The sequence below is a fragment of the Branchiostoma floridae genome, chromosome 9, assembly GCF_000003815.2.
Source record: "Branchiostoma floridae strain S238N-H82 chromosome 9, Bfl_VNyyK, whole genome shotgun sequence".
NCBI lineage: Eukaryota > Metazoa > Chordata > Leptocardii > Amphioxiformes > Branchiostomatidae > Branchiostoma > Branchiostoma floridae.
In genome coordinates this window covers 1,029,711-1,048,800 of record NC_049987.1, presented here as the reverse complement: position 1 = coordinate 1,048,800, position 19,090 = coordinate 1,029,711, and the positions used below count along the sequence as shown (strand labels likewise).

General features: G+C 38.6%; 1 protein-coding gene across 1 annotated transcript; it reads left to right on the top strand.

The window, feature by feature from the left end:
- The first annotated feature begins 2,565 nt into the window (after window positions 1–2,565).
- On the top strand, window positions 2,566–18,532 carry LOC118422903 (cytochrome P450 2U1-like). Its single transcript, XM_035830751.1, has 7 exons — window positions 2,566–2,730; window positions 9,249–9,441; window positions 9,792–10,330; window positions 10,764–10,928; window positions 12,341–12,457; window positions 12,729–12,870; window positions 17,981–18,532. The coding sequence occupies exons 1-7, from the start codon at window positions 2,566–2,568 to the stop codon at window positions 18,121–18,123; spliced, it is 1,464 nt and encodes a 487-aa protein (XP_035686644.1). The 3' UTR covers window positions 18,124–18,532.
- Window positions 18,533–19,090: the final 558 nt, after the last annotated feature.

The window sequence follows — 19,090 nt, the reverse complement described above, 5'->3', positions numbered from 1 at the left end:
ATCGTACAGTAAGCCGTTTTGAAAATACGAAGGGGGGTGAGCCCCCCCCCCCCCCCCCACCCCCACCCCCCTCAGGCTAGGGAAGGCCCAAAAAGCCCAGTCTGGATAGGGTTAAAGAAGAGTTTGTACTGTTAATATGGACACATTGCTCCCTGTCTGTCGTATCGTCTTCTACTCCTCTTATTAATTAGTGTGCCCTCTATGACTTGTTTCTTGTGGTTGGCAAGTAATCCCCAAAGGTATCAGAAACTTCCCGAATCCTGCTAGTCAGAGTACCCTTAATTCTCGACCCAGCTCTCCTGCATTTCCATATTCATTACTCTAGGAACAAGGATGTGTGAAAATGAAGTTGGACGGAGACTTGTACGCCAGCTGCCGCTGAATCCTGATGAGGGCAAAGTTTGCTTCTTCGTTGATCTGTGACTTGATGGGCTATATTGAATTTTGATTTTTTTTATTTGCACATGAAAAAGGAAATAAAAAAAGGAAAGGAAAAAAGGAAAGATAAATGATAAATAAAAACCGTGCGGAGGCGAGGGGGAAGCCGGAAAAGGCTTATAGGAGCCCTTCTCCTAACGACTACTGAACACAATTCGAATGAAACAGTTGAAATGGGAAACAAATGATATCAAAACATAAATAAGTAACAACAATTAGATGATTAACAAATGGACCCTGTGTCGAGCGCAGCAATCTAGCTTGTCCATACAATATCCAAGAAAGCATCAAACATGTCCCGGGAGGTGGCAACTATAGACGAGGGAGACAGTCTCCTTGAAAAAGAGCGGATCCCTGTTCATGGCATACTTGTGTATTTGGCAGCTGTTGTCAGAGACGATTCTTGGGGTACGTAGTTGTGAGACGCGTCCGGAATATCTCGAATGGATGGTGTGGAGACTCACAGCTACGCATGGCCTCGAACCCGTAGCCGACAAATCAGGCCTGCTTGGACCGGAAACGGATAACAAGCGTAACAACAAGCGTAACAACAGAAAGAGGCCATTTACATCAGAGCTCATCAACCTTCCCTCAACCGAGACGGGGGCCGATACCGATTGTCAAGCACCTTTGACCCTTAACTGACGTCACACTTCCGTTCCGGAAGTGCGACTTAGGTCTTGGGTCATTACAACTTGAGAAGGATCAGAGAACTGATCGAAAGCTTGTTGGTAAGCGCTTCATTTTTGTGTACGGATATAATGTCTTAAAAATCGTATCATTACGTAACAACAGTTATTTGGTTATCTTTTTGTTGTACAATATTCCAGGATTACCTGAAAACAAGTCGATGACCCGTAAGTGTATGTATTGGAAAAATGATAAACTGTATAAAATAATCGTATGTGCCGTTAACTTTTGGTAAAAAACATGTACACATGCCAAAATGTAGTCCATGCTGATTCTTCCAAATGGGGCTCTGAGATGCAAATGAGGCCGATGTACACCATGGTCAAGCTCCATCCGTACCCGGAAGTGATTTCAGTGGTTTACAATGCATTTTTATGAGGGCCATATCTTAACAATCTCCTTCGAAAAATATTTAGATTTTCACGATCACCATACAACATAATAATTCTTGTAAGATTAAAGTCTTATACTTTTCTCGGTTTGTCACGACGATCTGTCAGAAAGTACTGATACCCCCATGCACACATGATGACCGTTTGAGCCCTGAGACTGAAAAGTCTAGCCATGGAGGAAATGGTTCAGTACCAATGCAGCTCGGTGATGAGGGAACTACGCACGCGCGGGAAGTAAATTTCTAACATGCCTTACCGTACCATACAAGTCTGGGCATTCTTGACAAACGGACGCTGACTTTACTGTCGTTACAAAATCTATATAGACTATGAAAAACATGTTTGGTAAACATTTGGGCAACATCATCATTCTTTCAGAAATCGAGCATATTGTCTCACAGGTCAGAATTATATAAGATAACGTGTATGCAACCCTGTCAAAATATTACAATAGAGAAGAATTCATTGTTTAGTATACCAAACTGTAAGTTATAAATTATACTTTAAGCACGCCTTATCGCGTCTTTTCATAGCGCCCAGAAGATGCCATCAATTTGAGTAAACCAGTCTCACCTAATCTAAAAAGGGGGTATTCGCAGGTTAAAGTCCACTCACTAAGTGCTCAACCTAATTTAAACATGCTGTTTCTGTCAATAATGCGCTGATCATTGACAGGATATGGTTATCTGGAAAGTGTCATTACATGTAAACTGGGGTTGGTTTGACTTTAAATTCATTTTTGGTGACCAAAAGTAAGAACAATTTTGTTTCACAGGTTTGATTTTCGTGATATAAAATGCCATATTGAAAACATCTTCAAGAATTAACTTTACCATGGCATTTATCTACCTTACGGTGTTACCCAGGGAAATTTGGTTACCTAAATTGCCCTATGTTAGAACAAGCCAGGGCAGCAAAGTAAACACAGCTAAAGCGTGAGACAATAGGTTGTCATTCTCCCATTTGCAGCCCTAGTGTACGTTCGTACGTTCGTATCATTAGTTTGGATTTTACCTGACGATATATGTTAGACGTTAGTACAGCCATGTCGTTTTGGGTCTACATGTTTCCAGTATTCGGTAGCCTACAGGTGATACTACTAGCCGTTTTGTGTGTCATCGCTGCACTTGTACTGTGTGGGCGGCCGAGAAATCTGCCACCAGGACCGAGAGGACTGCCGATTGTCGGGAACGCCATAAGCCTACTCAAGGTAAGCGCTTGTCACCCACTACTAGGACATTGCAGTCGAATCAGCCAGTAAAGCAGTAAATTACAAGCAAAAAAGTGAACATACAAATAAACCTAAACCTAATGAATAAATGAATGAATGGATGGTTTTATTGGCGCCAAAACAAGTGCGCATATACATGTACATATCATTGCAGCCATACAAGGCTGAATTGTTGTATAATACATTAAACAATACAATACTTAAAAACTTCATTAAGATTCATTTAACAAGAATACGATGAAAGGAAGCGTGCTATTCTTGAATCTAGATGATCGGCACCTAAACTGAGTGTAGTTGTCCTTTGTATGAAGCTCTCTGGTTACCCCCCGAAACGGGGAAGTGTTCATGGCAGTCAGAGAACAGTGGGGACTTCGACACAGACAGTGCAAACTTCAAACAGAGACTGCGGCGTCTCAGGTACAGGGGAAGTAAGTAACAGCTGGTCTAGGGCTCTGTCGAAGCAACATAGTGTCTAACTGGAATTATTCTGCACGCCCTCTTTTGTACAGCTTCAATACAGTTTGACTGGAAAGCAGTGAGGCCTGGATGCCACACTGGGCAAGCATACTATGACAATGGTCTTACAAACCCACAGAAAACCAAAATTAAGTCATAGTCACCAAGTCCATGTTTCTTTAGGACACGAACTAAGTATAGCCTACGGTTGGCCTTACTGACTATAGAGTTGACATGAGCAGACCACTTAAGATCGGCCTGCAAGATCAAGCCCAGTATTCTTGCAAAACGAACTACTTCCAACTCTAAATAAGTTACAAATCAGTAAATTCTTACATAAGTGTAGTTTGTAATATTTCATATCCTTCTTAACGAGGTAGTCGCTGCATATTTCCTTATTCCGTAGTCATGGCTTATGTTCTACTTTTGCATAATACTTTTACATCATATCCTTTATTGTTTTATCTTCAATATTCATTGACACAAACAAACATAACACACACACTCGCAAACACACACACACACACACACACACACACACACACACACACACACACACATACATACATAGATAGAAATGCCTATACATAGAGCAGAGAGCGAAAAAAGTTAGGGATAGAGAGAAAAAAGACTAAAACACTATGCTCTTATGGTAATACTTTTACTTTGCACGGGTAATATCAGGGGGGACGCTTAAATAACCGTCGGTTAGATCATGAATATGAAACAATCGCAAGTGTCCAAATTAGAAAGGTCCTTATGTAAACCGTTTTCCAACCTGTCTCTATAGAAATACCAAATTTGTCAAATTATGAAGTAAACATTTTTTTGTTTACTTATTTGCAGTTCATAGTCAACTCATTGAGACTTCTGATATGCTAGGTAAGAGCTAGCAGGCTCCAATTACAGTTACACAATTCTTGGGATCCCCGAGGCCCTGATAAATTTGGCTAGAACGTTAATATGTGAAATTTATCGCTTACAGACTTACCACTCGTAAGGCGTGTGCTGATCAAGTTCACAGGTTGAATATACACAATGACACAAGATCAGTGAATGCACATTACAATAAGATAAGAATTTAAATATTTTGAGTGCGGCAAACAAAAATGGGAATTATTTTGTAAAACAAGAGAAACTGTAAACTGCCAGTTGTTCAAAGTTATCTTTCAACGCTAAAAATAATCCACAGAATATGTGAATAGATGGAAAATTTAAGAAACATCATTTTTTTGTATAATACGTTCTGCTATTTTAGCCAGTCGTTATTTTCCACATTAATTTCCGCACACCCGCATCATTTTTTCGCACGGCCTGAGGTGAATTGGCCATTTAATCAAATCAGTAGTCTTATCTTTAGACTTAAGATGTTTACCTGTAGGTTAAAGATTAATATGTGAGATGTCACATTTTATTGTTGATAAGACTTAAGTGTAGCAAGGGCCTTATATCGTCCTTGAGCAGGGTTAGAAAAAACAGTAACACAATATTTCACATGAGACTATTCAACCATTCTATTCCCACGTCCCTAAAAATATAGTGTGTTGACATGATAGATAACTCTTGATCTATCGCTCAAGAGCCGTTCCGTATATACTAAAAATCTACAGGTTGGATGTACTATGTACATAAGACCACAAGTTGTAATTTTCGCACGGCACGGTGGGAGTAGATAATTTATCATATCAGTGATTTTTTATTCAAACTTTACGAATGATGCCATATAAGTTAAACTCCACTAGCTGAGAAGTCAAATTTTCTTGTTGATAACACTTTAGCGCAGTTAGAAAGACAGTTATACAATATTTCACATGAAACTATTTAAACATACCATCGTCACTGCCCTCAAAATACTGTAAATGTATATACGTTCGCGGAGATTTAATTACGCGGTAGCGGGAATAAGAACATTTTCGCGGTGGTTTTAAGTTTGCGGTAGCACCATGAACTGTAGTCTCTTACTGCCATGGAACAATGCTCGCGGTGTTTTTAAGTTCGCAGTGAAGCGGCCACCGCGAAAACCGAGAATATTAAACCACAGCGAAAGTTTCTGCCTTTACAGTATTGCAAGCATGTTAATATGATAACTCAAGAGCCTTTCGACATATACTAAAAACACCACAAGCTGTTAGATCTAGGAATGAACATTTAGAACGGAGAATCAACACCTTTTTAAATTTACATATAACGATGGCATTGATATTAAATCGATTGTTAAGAAAATGCCAACGCATTTTTTTCGATACGAGTACGCTCGAGTGCTGATCGCACAAATAATATGCAAGAACAAAAAATTGTCATTGTGTCGTTAGATAGGTTTCGTTTTTTGTATAACATTACTAAACTGGAGACGTTATAAGAAAAAACTATTTGTTTTTCCCTTTTTTCGCACATTCGCATTAGTGCTTGTAGTGCCCGGAAGTTGCCATGCACATAATCAAATCTGAAGATAACTATGTTGCAGGTCATAGTCCGCTTATGAAACCTCAGTCTTGCATGTTAGGTAAGAGGTCAGCAGGGTCGCATTACAGTTACACAATGCTTCGCGTGGAACTGTTTAAACATGCAACTCCTACCGCCTCATTTAATGTTGCAAGCATAACGGTATATGGTAACTGAATAGCTCAGTTATAAGACTGAAATCAAAAGAAAATTGGCAAAAAAATTGGCAAGTTGCAAAATGCAGTGAATATGCCAATGAGAATCCTGCTCTGCTCGTGGTATATTGTACTTGAAATGTTAATCATTTGAATGGTGCATCGGTGTACACTCGAGCTCAGGTCGACCGCCCAATTTTGAGAAAAGTTATCTTGTTATCAACAAGAGTCTGTGGAACTTTTGGCAATGGCTACATAATGGATTTTGGTAATACATGTATAATGCACTGTAAGCGTACTCAAGTAACATCCCCTCCAAATAGTATTTTCTGCTAAGTATAACCATGGGCAATAGGCCTCGGAATTGTTGTTGTTGTTGTTTTGCAACAAAGAGGAAATACAGTACAGTGGTGCCAAAATCAACAAAACTGGCACTCGAGCCAATTCAAAGGCACCGATCCACCAGATAATGGCACCCCGCTGCGCTCATAAAAGGCCCCCGTCAGCCCTTACGGTCATCCTTAGAGCAAAGCTAACCCTCCTTACTGGAAAAATCACTGGGTAGGAAACGGACGTCCCAGATGTGTGTTACCAGTTGCCATGTTTTCAACCAGACTTATAGTACAGCGGGGCTGTTTCAGCGTATAGTCGGGTATTTTGAAACTATGTGACAACTATGAGAGTTTCTACATGCTAACAAAATCCACGCTGCACTGGAAGTACAGTTTGATCGGGGGGAACAGAACAATTTTCATTGAATTTTGTAAGGGTTTGCGAGGCCGATCCTGAAGTAAGTCTGACTGTATACGGAAAACGGAATTCTCGTGCAACACATCAAGGGAGTTATGCAAGGGAATGGCAAAATACCATGCGTATGTATCGTTCTACGAGAACAGTGTTTTGATGAATATACAACTGCATTGTGGCTAGTGTATAGCAAACATTTTGGTAAAGAAACCGCCGATACGCGTTTTGTATGATGCGTTGTTTATTTTGGGTGCTGTGACTGTGCTGGTAACGCAGAGCCCCGGAAATCGGGAAAATTTCGACAATACAAAATGCCGTATATTTTTTCTTTTGAAAGGGTATTATGCCCGCCATGTACTTTAGATTAAATGTGAATGTTCCACCGATGATAACTCTTTTAAATATAGCCCTCTACATGACGAAAATTCGCAGAAAATGACGATGTTTGAAAGGCCTTTCCTACCTATCGCTCGCTCCGCTCGCTGGTCGCCTTCGGCGACCTTCGGGTGCCTTCGTTCGGAACTCGCCGACGTTCGGCACCCGCTCGGGTGATCCCGAGTACATGTACTCCCTTTAGAGCCACACTCGTAACATCATCTAGGCAGTATAAAAGCATGGGGATCCGACAACAATTCCTTGGCCTACCGCCTATGGTATAACGCCAGGACGGCTTGCGCTAGAGCCACCACATTTGGTAGGTTTTCCTAAAATTAGGTTAGTAGCAAGTTCTCAAAGTTCCTTTTTTCTTGATGCCATGGCAATCGGGCCTAACAGTTTACTTTCAACGTTTATATCATTACCTCCATGAAATGTCATGGAGGTTATATTTCCTGCTATGTGTATCTGTCTGTGAACAAGACTACTCAAGAACGGCTGGATGGATTGGTTTCATACTTGTTGTGTTGGTGGGGTGTGATAAAAGCTCGAATTGATGAGATTTCGGGCGCCGTATCTGTCGTTATAATGAATGTAACAATATCAGAAATCTCCCCTATATCTGCGATATATTCGAACATGCATCGTGCTTTAATCGTTTGTTAATGGCCTTAGCTCCAAGCAGATAGTGAGGTGATTTGTATGACAGCTGGGTCTGTGTACAAAATTACTCAAGAACGACTGGATGGATTGATTTCATACGTGTTGTGTTGGTGGGGTGTGATAAAAGCTCGAATTGATGAGACTTTCGGGCGCCGTATCTGTCGTTATAATCAATGTAACAATATCAGAAATCACCCCTATATCTGCGATATATTGGAACAGGCATCGTGCTTTAATCGTTTGTTAATGGCCTTAGCTCCAAGCAGATAGTGAGGTGATTTGTATGACAGCTGGGTCTGTGTACAAAATTACTCAAGAACGGCTGGATGGATTGATTTCATACGTGTTGTGTTGGTGGGGTGTGATAAAAGCTCGAATTGATGAGATTTCGGGCGCCGTATCTGTCGTTATAATCAATGTAATAATATCAGAAATCACCCCTATATCTGCGATATATTGGAACAGGCATCGTGCTTTAATCGTTTGTTAATGGCCTTAGCTCCAAGCAGATAGTGAGGTGATTTGTATGACAGCTTTTTGGGTCTGTGTACAAGATTACTCAAGAACGACTGGATGGATTGGTTTTATACTTGTTATGTTGGTGGGGTGTGATAAAAGCTCGAATTGATGAGACTTTCGGTGCCGTATCTGTCGTTATAATCAATGTATGAATGATATCAGAAATCACCCCTATATCTGCGATATATTGGAACAGGCATCGTGCTTTAAGCGTTTGTTAATGAGCTTATCTCCAAGTAGATGGTGGGGTGATTTGTATGACAGCTGTTCGAGGAACCCCGAGCTTTTTAAGTATGTTAATTAGTTTTATTTTTGTCTGCGTAGGATATCTGTTGTGTTGGTAATTACATGCATTATTACATATCCGGCATCAACTTGTCCCCGTATCCTACATGTAGGTATTGGTTGAAGGATATTTCAAGAACACCAAGCTACAATTTGGCGTCGATCTATTAAACTCACATTACACTTTCAAGTGCCAAATGTATATATTTACTAATTAGATTGACATTGTTTTTGTCTTGAAATAAAAAAAAAAAACAGTTGTCTCCCATAACAGTAATATCCATTACTCTCAAATACAACCGACCATCAACATACATAACATCCACAAAAGGCAATAAATATTTCAAGGATGTATGAGGTCCCCGAACTCTAGTTTGTTATATTACTGCTCTTTTGTTCATGAATAAAATATTGCGTAATCTAGAATTTATTTCATTATTAATTTTGGATAAATAATGCTTATCTGATGACGTCATTTGTCAAAATCCAGTAGTGGATCAGTTGACCAGGTAAAGAATAACTAGCTTATCACCCCCTAGAATTTGTAACTACGTGGTATTTTGTCATTTAGAAAAACGTTCAAATTTTTCGCGATTGTTGCAAAAAAGGGATTTCTAAAAATTATTATGACGTCACTGATGTTTTTTTGGCAACACAAGTCGTAGAAAGCATATCATTGTGTTATCTGCACATTATGTTATATTTTCGTATCATACCTTGAAATTTTCTAGAAAAAAACCTTTTGATGGTTCCCCCCATTACTATCAAAATGGTGACGTCATTGATTGATGCGAAAGAAACGTTGGTATTTTTCTCGCTTGAAGCAAAGTTTTAAAATATGCTGTTACACCACAGGATCCTCCTGCACTGGTTTATACCGACTGGGCAAAGAAGTACGGTGACGTTTTTACAGCCTATTTTGGACCCACGCGGACGGTAGTTCTCAACGGTTACGCCACCATCCACGAGGCGCTGGTGAAGAACGCGGAGGACTTCTCCAGCCGCCCGACTGCTCAAGCATCATTTACTCCAGATGGAAAGACACTTGGTAAGAAAATGCGTCAGCATGATTTCCAATGCCATGTACGTAATACTCATCTAAGCAGTATTCAGCTCTGTCGTCCAATTCATTTTTCCCCCAGAAATTTTTGACTAAATCTACAATGTAGTCAATGATAATTCTATTACTTTTGCTATTGTTCTCCCTTTGCTATAGCTTCTACCTAGCGTTTTAGGAATAGAAAACTTATAATATGTATTTTAAACCATTCAGGCATACAATGCAATATATATGTTTCCATACGAATGTTTCTTAATACGCCCTGCAATTCCACACGTTTCAGATTTACGTACTATTATAGTCTCATTTAGATTTGTTTCTTATATTTTGTCCGCTAGGAATTGCGCAAGAGGTCTACGGTCCAAAATTGAAGGAACACCGTAAGTTCGCTGTGATGAATCTTCGCGACTTCGGGCTTGGGAAGAAAAGCCTCGAGGGGAAGATTCTTGAAGAGTCACGAGCACTTTGTGATGAGATCTCTAAAATAGACGGCCGCCCGTTTTGTATCTCTCAGATGATGCAGAATGCAGTTTCAAACGTCATCTGTTCAGTTTTATTCGGTCGTCGCTATGAGTACGATGACATGGCCTTCAAAAGCCTTCTGCAATCAATGAGAGGGATTCTCACTCGAGATTTTGCAGTAGTGTTGGCGCAGTTTTTTAGTCCAGTGAAGGTTCTGCCGGGCGTTAGAAAGCCGTATCAGCAACTAAGGAAGAACATGAAAAAACTAGAAGAACACATTAAAGAAAAGATCAAAGAGCACGAGGAAACGCTTGACTCCGATAACATCCGAGATTTTATTGATGCATTTATCCTGGAGTCGAAAAAACGACAGGGACATGGGAACTCCATCTTTACAGAGCAGGAACACACCGTGGTAAGAAAACTGATGTTTATAACACAATGTTTACTTGAATATGACTGATATCCGCACGGAAATCAATAGCTACCCTTATCTATATTGCATTACGTTAAAAACAGCTATAACAACGCCGTACAAAGCGTAAGTAAATTAAAGAGACGCAAAAGAAAGAAAAAAATGTATCGTTTGGTTGCCACTTTCACATAAGATGTATAGAATATGATAATGGTATTGGTCTTACTGAAGTTAAAACAGAAGTTGATTTTGCGACAGTTATTTATCGATTGCAATTATCACCCTATCATTATTAAAGCCCCTTACAGTAATAGATTAACGCATGCTCTTCAAGTCCTGTTTTTCACACATATATAAAGAAGTTTGTCTTGCATTTACCATTTTCTTCCAAGATTACCACTGATGTGTTATTCATTTTTTTTTTCTTTTCAAGATCGTTTATCAGATGTTTCTGGCAGGAACTGACACAACAACTAACACCTTACATTGGGCCTTGCTCTACATGATCCTCCATCCGGACATCCAGGAGAAAGTACAGCAGGAGATAGACAGCGTGCTGGGACCCAACCAGAAACCGGAAATGGTACATCGTAGTCAGGTAAGTCATTTCAATCTACAAAGAAGCTGTCTTTCTATAGATTACATGATCTGTACGTATTCGCGGTATTCGGTATTCCCCGAAAGAAAACAGCTTCGCGTCAGTTCAGCACGCGGCCATTGGGGTGAGTTTTGCCTAGTTATATGTGCAATTTATTCTTCGCAAGCATTTTCGTATCTACTAGATTAGAGGAAAAATACTAACAACGCTAATCAGAGTAAAGTACTTATTATATTTCAGACATACCATAGGGTTGGTGAAATATATTGCATTCGTAATGTTTTTTTTTTCTTCTTTTTTCCTCCTTTCAAATGTTCAAAGTGCGCTATCTCAGTCATTCCTGAACCGAATGACTTAATTGGCTTTTTTTCCCTATCTTCCCCTAAAACTATTTTATTGGGGTTTTTGTCATTTATATGTTTGACCCCTGTGCTCTGGTATTACAACCGAATGGCCTGACATTTGGCACAGAGGTGCCTTGATGATATGCCCATACGGATTCAGTAAAGCCCCTTTTGGTATGTCGTACAACAAATTTCTGAATTCTGCGATTTTTGGCTCCTGTACCCTGGTTTTACAACCAAATGACCAGAAATGTGGTAGAGGAGTGACCGCCACATATGCGCACATGGATTCAAAGACACTTTTGGCATACAATACAACAAAATGCTTTTTTTTCGTTTCTGGGCCATATTTTTTTTTTAAAAAGGGGCACTTTTGGCTCCTGTACACTGGTTTTACAACCAAGGGATCTACACTTTGGTACAGTGGTGCACTACATATTTATTAAAATGACCCATGTATGATTTTTGGCATGAACCACTTCAAATTGTATTTCGCTCTATTGTGCAAATTTACTTGTGGTGCACTGGAAGAGTTCATTCTTGCACAGGGACGATTTTGAAAGCCATTTTTTGGTTAAATTGTCATTTGTAAATCGAAAAGATTTTTACATGGGTGATGTATATACTCTCAAATGTCGGCCTTTCTAGTAATAAATTAATAAATTGATACGTGATGATTGAGTAAGATGGGTTAACCTTACCATTCAACAGTTATAAGTTGGCAAATGTGTGGCAACAGAACAAATCATCACAATGATGGTTGTATGTACTGTAAAAATAAAAATTATTCTTAAGGTATATGGACGGAATGAAGAATTGGCAATGTGTATGTTTATTTTATTTTCTATGTGTAAATATTTCTACAAAATGTAAAGTGCTATAGAGTGATATTTTACTTGATTCACATACGACCATAATATTAATCTTTTCTTTTTACATATTAGAGGTCATTGAAAAGCAATACTCTTTAGCAATAATGGTGATGATGAGGAATGTACTAGACTGTTTGCCTTTGATACCCAAAACATGCTAACGCCTTCAACATCATCGGATACGTTCCTAATATAGATGCCGTACACGGAGGCAACCCTGGCGGAAGTGACAAGGATATCACCTGTTACGCCAATCACCATTCCTCATGGAACCAGCAACGATACAGTTTTCAGGGGATACAACATCCCAAAGGTAGGTTGGATGTCAGCGAGCATTGTGTAAATTTTGTAAAGAATACTATGTAGAAGTGCAAAAAAAAACCCATTGCATTTAGAAAACACCTTACCAGACCCGCAAATGTATAACCACTAGTAATGACAATGGTTGTTTCTTTTGGCCGGTGATATTTTGTTTTACTACTTAATGTGTACTGTTAAGGTTTTTAAGACATCTCTTTTATGTATACGGCTATAGCAATGGGTGCTTTCTATTTCTTGATTTCAATATTCTTTTTCTTAATAAGGACACTGTGGTGACAGTGAACATCTGGTCCGTGCACCATGACCCAAAGCTGTGGCCGGAGCCGGACAAGTTTGACCCCACTCGCTTCATTGATGACGAGGGCAAATATGTGAAGAAGATTGAAATCATTCCGTTCTCCATCGGTATGTTTCTACCTCTTTAAAAACTCTCTCTCTCTCCCTCTCTCTCTGTCTCTCTCTCTCTCTTGTCTCTTCTCTCTCCCTCCCTCTTTTCTCTCTCTTTTCAGGACACATTAGAAGGTGTTGGATTTGTCAAAATTGCAGTACGAAGCTGGAGCGAAGAACATGTCATTATTGCACGACGATTGCACATGGTACAATAAACGGCAATAAAACTTATTCTAAAATAACCATTAAGCATATTCTAAAAATTTAGACATAGAATAAACTTAAAACCGCGATCTCGATGCTTGTTATCTGCATTAATTCTGGTCCTGGGATGGTAGCCTTTGCAAGGCCAGCCCTTTGGCCTACGGGACTTCCAGTGCCCCTCCAGTCACTATTGCGAATTAGTCAGGAAACTACAGATCGGTAATTAAGCAAACTACTAATGCACGCCAAAACGCAAAGTCTCACAAAGTCTACCCCCATATCAAAACTAATCGCAATGCGTCGAGATCTTCCTTAAATTTCTGTCCCCGCAGGGACACAGGAAACGGCTCGGGGTCCCAAACTTATTATTATATAAACTTCATGTCAACATGTATTTAACACCAAAAAATCAGCGCCAAGTTATTTTTTCTTACTGCAGTACTAAGGTCAATCACCAAGTGCTAAAAATCTACCTTCACCGTACAAATCACCCCACCTACCCACATGCCAAATATCTGTATCTGTATCTATATAGCCGGTATAATCGCCCTTTGGCGTAACACACCAGCTTCTGTATCTTTATCTATATAGCCGGCATAACCGCCCTTCGGCGTAACACACCGGCTTCTGTATCTGTATCTATATAGCCTGTATAACCGCCCTTCGGCGTAACACACCAGCTTCAAAAGGACGCGGTGCGGGAGCAGCTGGTTATATTACACTGAACTGTCCGCCACACCTAACTGCACATCTATCTGCAAGCGTTTTTTAACCCTACTCAATTTCGGGGTCGGGGCTAAAAGTGTCTGCGCCAATTTTCATGTCGTATACCTCCCAAATGGCTTGTGCTAGAACAACCAAACTTGGTGACTTTTCCTAGAAGTTTACAATTTTTCGTGTTGCCATGGCAACGGGTTTCTAAAAGGCAAAGATTACAAAAATCACTAATTTTGGCTTTAACAATGGAATTTTCAGATTTTCTTGCTAAACGTGACTTATTTCCATACATCGGTAATATTTAACACATCTTAGTTTAACATTCCTAATTAAATATTCATAAATTATGCTAATGAGATGACGTAATAGGTCAAAGTCCAAGATGGCCGAACATATCATAATGAAAAGTATAACAATCTTAATTTCACTCGGATTTCATTACTACTTGGTATTTCCTTTAATTAAGAAAACATTCATGTGAACTTTTTTAATCCATTTTCATGGGGGTTTAGAGGTATACGTTGTTTTTTTTTTTTTATTCTAAGACATTTAAGGTTGATAACCCAAGATGGCGGACAGCTAAACTACAGATGACGTAATTTTATGACGTCATTTTGACGTCGTTGTGCCAGCTTTTGACAACAAAAGTCTTACAACACTTAAATATTGTTTAAAGACCTTTATAAGTAACTTTTTGTGTGAAATAATTAGGTTTTTTTTTTGTTTATTAAGAAACATTTTAGCCCTTACGGGCTAATCTTCCAAGGTTCACTCAACATGAATCAACATTACAATCAACATGAATACATACATTTTTAAAAATACAACAATCACAGTACATGATGAGAGTACTTAAAGAGTATTATCGAAATACCCCGCTTTAGCCTAAAATCAATTAATGACGTCATAATTACGTCATATTACGTCAATTATAAAACTCGACGAGCATAACAACCCATGCAAATTTGGCAACCATAGTACTCATAGTGGTAACGTTTGTTACCGAATCTGGCGACAGGCATAAACCACCTCACACAGCCTCCAAGATCAGCGACAGTAGCGATCTGACGCGATCTGACGTGCTGGTTTTACCTGCCGAACAATCATTCTGGGAACTGAATTGTTACATTTTTGGCTACCTTTTTGAATTCTTCGTTTCTTCTCTGGCGATATGTGTCCCTATGGCCTGCATGTGACCTAGAAACTCCAAGCAGATGGAGGGCTGTTTTATTCTTCAATGGTAAAGTGTTGGACTTCCATTTACATGTTAACCCTCAAGCACCCGACCTTTTTTGCGACTAAAATGACCGAGTGGGGTCCAAACGGACCCCAAAATGTTTACTTCCTAAAATTTCAGTTCCAATCCCTATCGGTGATCATTGTGCATACATTGCTTCGTCAATGTAAGAGGAATATATTGACATGTTAAGGTGTTGCTAATTTCTCCTCATTATCTTAATTTATGCAAAAGATCAGAAGGACCATGTCTTGCACTAAACCCATTCTGACCAGAGAGGGGATTTTGAGGCCCTCAGCAAGCTTTATGTCGCATAACTCATGAACGGTTAGTGCTAAAGCTACGACACTTGGTAATATATCACAAAATATTGTTAGCAAAATATTTTTGTCCATAAAGTAAATTTATCATTATTTAGGGTTGTCATGGCAACGGATATCTGACAGGCATATTTTTGCAAAAAAATTTCAATTTCGATTCAAACAAGGTTTTTTGTAAACCATGCTTGTTTTCTTAGAAGCAATAAAATTCTATGAAGTTTAATGTTATTTTCATGAATCAAAATTTTATGACGTCATTAGTCAAAATCCAAGATGGCATCCCTTATAAGCTAAATGACGTCATAATATCACCATATTATATGGTGATGACACAGAAATTTTTTGGAGGATTTAGTTGTACATGTTTACTATTCTCTAAAAGTTTGGTAGTGATAGAATAAGTAGTTAGGGCGTTAGACTCAAAAGTTTGTTTCAAAACCTGCACTTTTTGGCTGGGGTCCGTTTGGACCCCAGGCGGACTGATCACGGACTTTCTTTATAGCTTCCACAATATTGTACCAATCTTCATAAAAACTAAGTAGAAGGTATAAACGATATTGGTTGACAAAGTCACGGAAGGATTTTTTCGTCAGATAAAACATGTTCAAATTTACGCCTGGGGTCCAAATCGGGTGTTTGAGGGTTAAAGTTAATTAAAGTTGAACATTATTACTGCTTGTCATTCTAAAACTGTTCCCTGCTTTCAGTTACGTAGATAATTTACAGGTGATCAATATATTGATTAGATATATAAAGGAAGATTGATAGAACCATAGATAGATTTGCATATCTGATTTAAGAATGTTCATAATTCCAGAGTGTTTCAATACATGATGTATATACAATAACAGTTGTTACACTAGTAAAGCACATTAAAAGTAAATGTTATGGATGACAGAGCGCTCACTAATTGTCACCATATTTTTTTCTTTGCCAGCTTCCTGGAACTATTATTTTTCCTGGTGGTGAGATTGCATGTGGCCAGCAAAGAAAGTTTGGCATAAAGTACATTTCCATTAGCAGACAACTGCCGAAAAAAACAGTTGTTTCACACAAATGTGTCATGTTGTTTTAACACTGTAGATTGCCAAGCCTGTAAAACTTTCTAATACCACACTTCTCAGAACCGTAATATGTCCCTCTTGTATTGCCCCATTGTCAAATCAAAAGTTCTGCCACTGGCACATTTATCTAAATGAATGCTATTATATGTATAGTAGAGCAATGTTTACATTCCTTCCTCGGTGTAGTTGACAATCAGAAAGACAATATCATTTTAATATAACTGTGCATAGTATTACAGAGTTGACTGTTCCCACCATCAGCACAAGTGGCACAGACTGAAATCAAGGAGGTTAAAAAGAGAGATCAATGACAGATAAGAGGTATGATGCTGTCAATCAAAACATGGCAACACAACCAAGTTCATAGCAACCAAAAGCAGGGCTGTGGGGGGCTGATGACAATTACATACATTATCCATATATGGAGAACCCAGTTCCCCTGACTTAGGGCTATTCTCCATCAAGCGTCTAGGGGGCCGGACAATGTTGGCCGGGCTGCTATAAGCGAAATTCAATCAGGCTACTGCTAGAGGAATTGTGATGGTTTTTGAAAGATGGGTAGGTGTGTGCTTGGTAATAGTTAATATTGATTTTGGGTTGCCTGTTTGTTTATCTTGTTGGTGAAAAAGCACATTTTGCATTGTATCTTTGGACCTGGATTTTAAAGTAGTGGAACTATAGCAGGTGTCTTGAGCATACCATAATCAAGATAAAATGGTAGGCGTAGAGCGTACAAAACAATCTCCCTGATGAAAAAAATCCACTTAAAAACTAACACTGCAAAACTAACAACCTACATTGCTCTTCCTTCCTCCTTTCATAAACTTTTACCCGTGTCCCCCACAAAACTCCACCATCACCCCCCCCCCCTTCCCTCCGCCACCACCACCACAAACGCTCTGAATATTCCATTGAGGTATGAGGTCTACGAACTATTGTTTAAATTCAGTTCACTTAGGAAACTTAATGTGATTGAAATTGTCTTTATTTTCATTTTACAAAAAGAGAAGCATATATCATTATAGGCGCTAGTTTGTCATAATTATTTAATAATCGTAATATAATTCAATTTGACAAAAAGTTGTCATGTACAAAACGAACAGGAAAAAATCAATGTGATAAATAAAACAAGGATACAAAAAGTAATCAAAATATAATGAGCATTAGAGATATGGATGATGTCACAACGAATCACAATATGATTATCTTAACTGTTTCGATACATTTATAACGTATATATATATATATATATATATATATATATATATATATATACATATATATATATATAGTTCTGAAAAAAATGTTCTTGTACCAGGCCGTACACCCATGTAAAAAGTCTAATTTGGAATACTGTAGTACATCCCTGTCCTTACTGTACATAGTGTTCATTTAAAGCCATTTCGTATAACTTTGTTTGCTTGTTTCTTCATCATGTATTGTAATTGTTAATTTTTTTAGATATTTGTATTGTATTTGCCATACAGTAAGTGTAAAAATCAGTTTTTATTCAGCTTGTTTCGTACAGGCTGCGAGGCTGATTTTCTTAATAAAACTATAAAATAAATTTATATAATTCACAGGCCGTCGTATCTGCCCTGGTGAGCAGCTGGCCAGGATGGAGCTCTTCCTCTTTTTCACATCTCTGCTGCAGCGCTTCACCTTCAAGCTGCCAGAGGGCGCCCCCCCCCCCTTCCAACAAAGGGATGCACGGACCAATATATAAGCCCATGTCATTCAAGCTGATTGCAGAGCCTAGGGAGTAAACGATACATGGCTTCTGCACAAAGTGTGCTGATTGGTCAAGTGTAAGTTGTAAGTGCTGTGTAAACAATAGTGGTGTGATCCCAAACCTGTCGCAATTAAATGTTATCAGTTTCCATTTAAGTATTGTGCTCAACGCAATGGGTTGTGCATCAATCTTAATGTTTAGTATCGTCTCTACCCAGTTGTTCCTGTTTGCGCAAACCATTATCTATTCTTGAGAAGTATAAATCGGCCGGCAGGCCGCTTTTTATTCAGGTCATCAGGGAGGTCAGGATCAGATTAACGGTAACAAAGGTACACATTACATCATGTTAAATCCTGATCGACAAAATATTATTACACATAACTGATACAAAACCTACGAATAAAAATACAGTTTATTTCAAATTGTAAGTAATAGACATTACTAATATATTAATGACAGGTAAAATGACAGAAATGTTACTATTAACACATACCATTGCACCTTATAATCATTATATATGCGTCTTTTAATAATGTAAAAGTTAATATCAACGTCACCGATCTATTTTGTTGGTCGTTGAAGGGAAAACGCATTTTGATCTAATACCAGGTATACCAGATATAATCATATAGAATAATAATTATTATCAGTCTTGTTTTCAGATTATAATATATATAGGATTCTTGTATAGCATTATTACCTACGGTCGTCTTGTACAACTTTTAAAAAGAATACAACGAGGATGTTGACCACGCATTCGGAAAACTTAAGCTTAAACGGTGGCCGCACGGAGAATGGATTCGTGTTGCTTTCTGTAGTAAATAACGCTGTAGAAAATTGACAAGTCTTGTTTTCAGATTTTAAGATATATAGGATTCTTGTGTAGCATTATTACCTGCAGGCGTCTTGTACAACTTTTAAAAAGGACATCCAAACGAGGATGTTGACCACGCATTTTGAA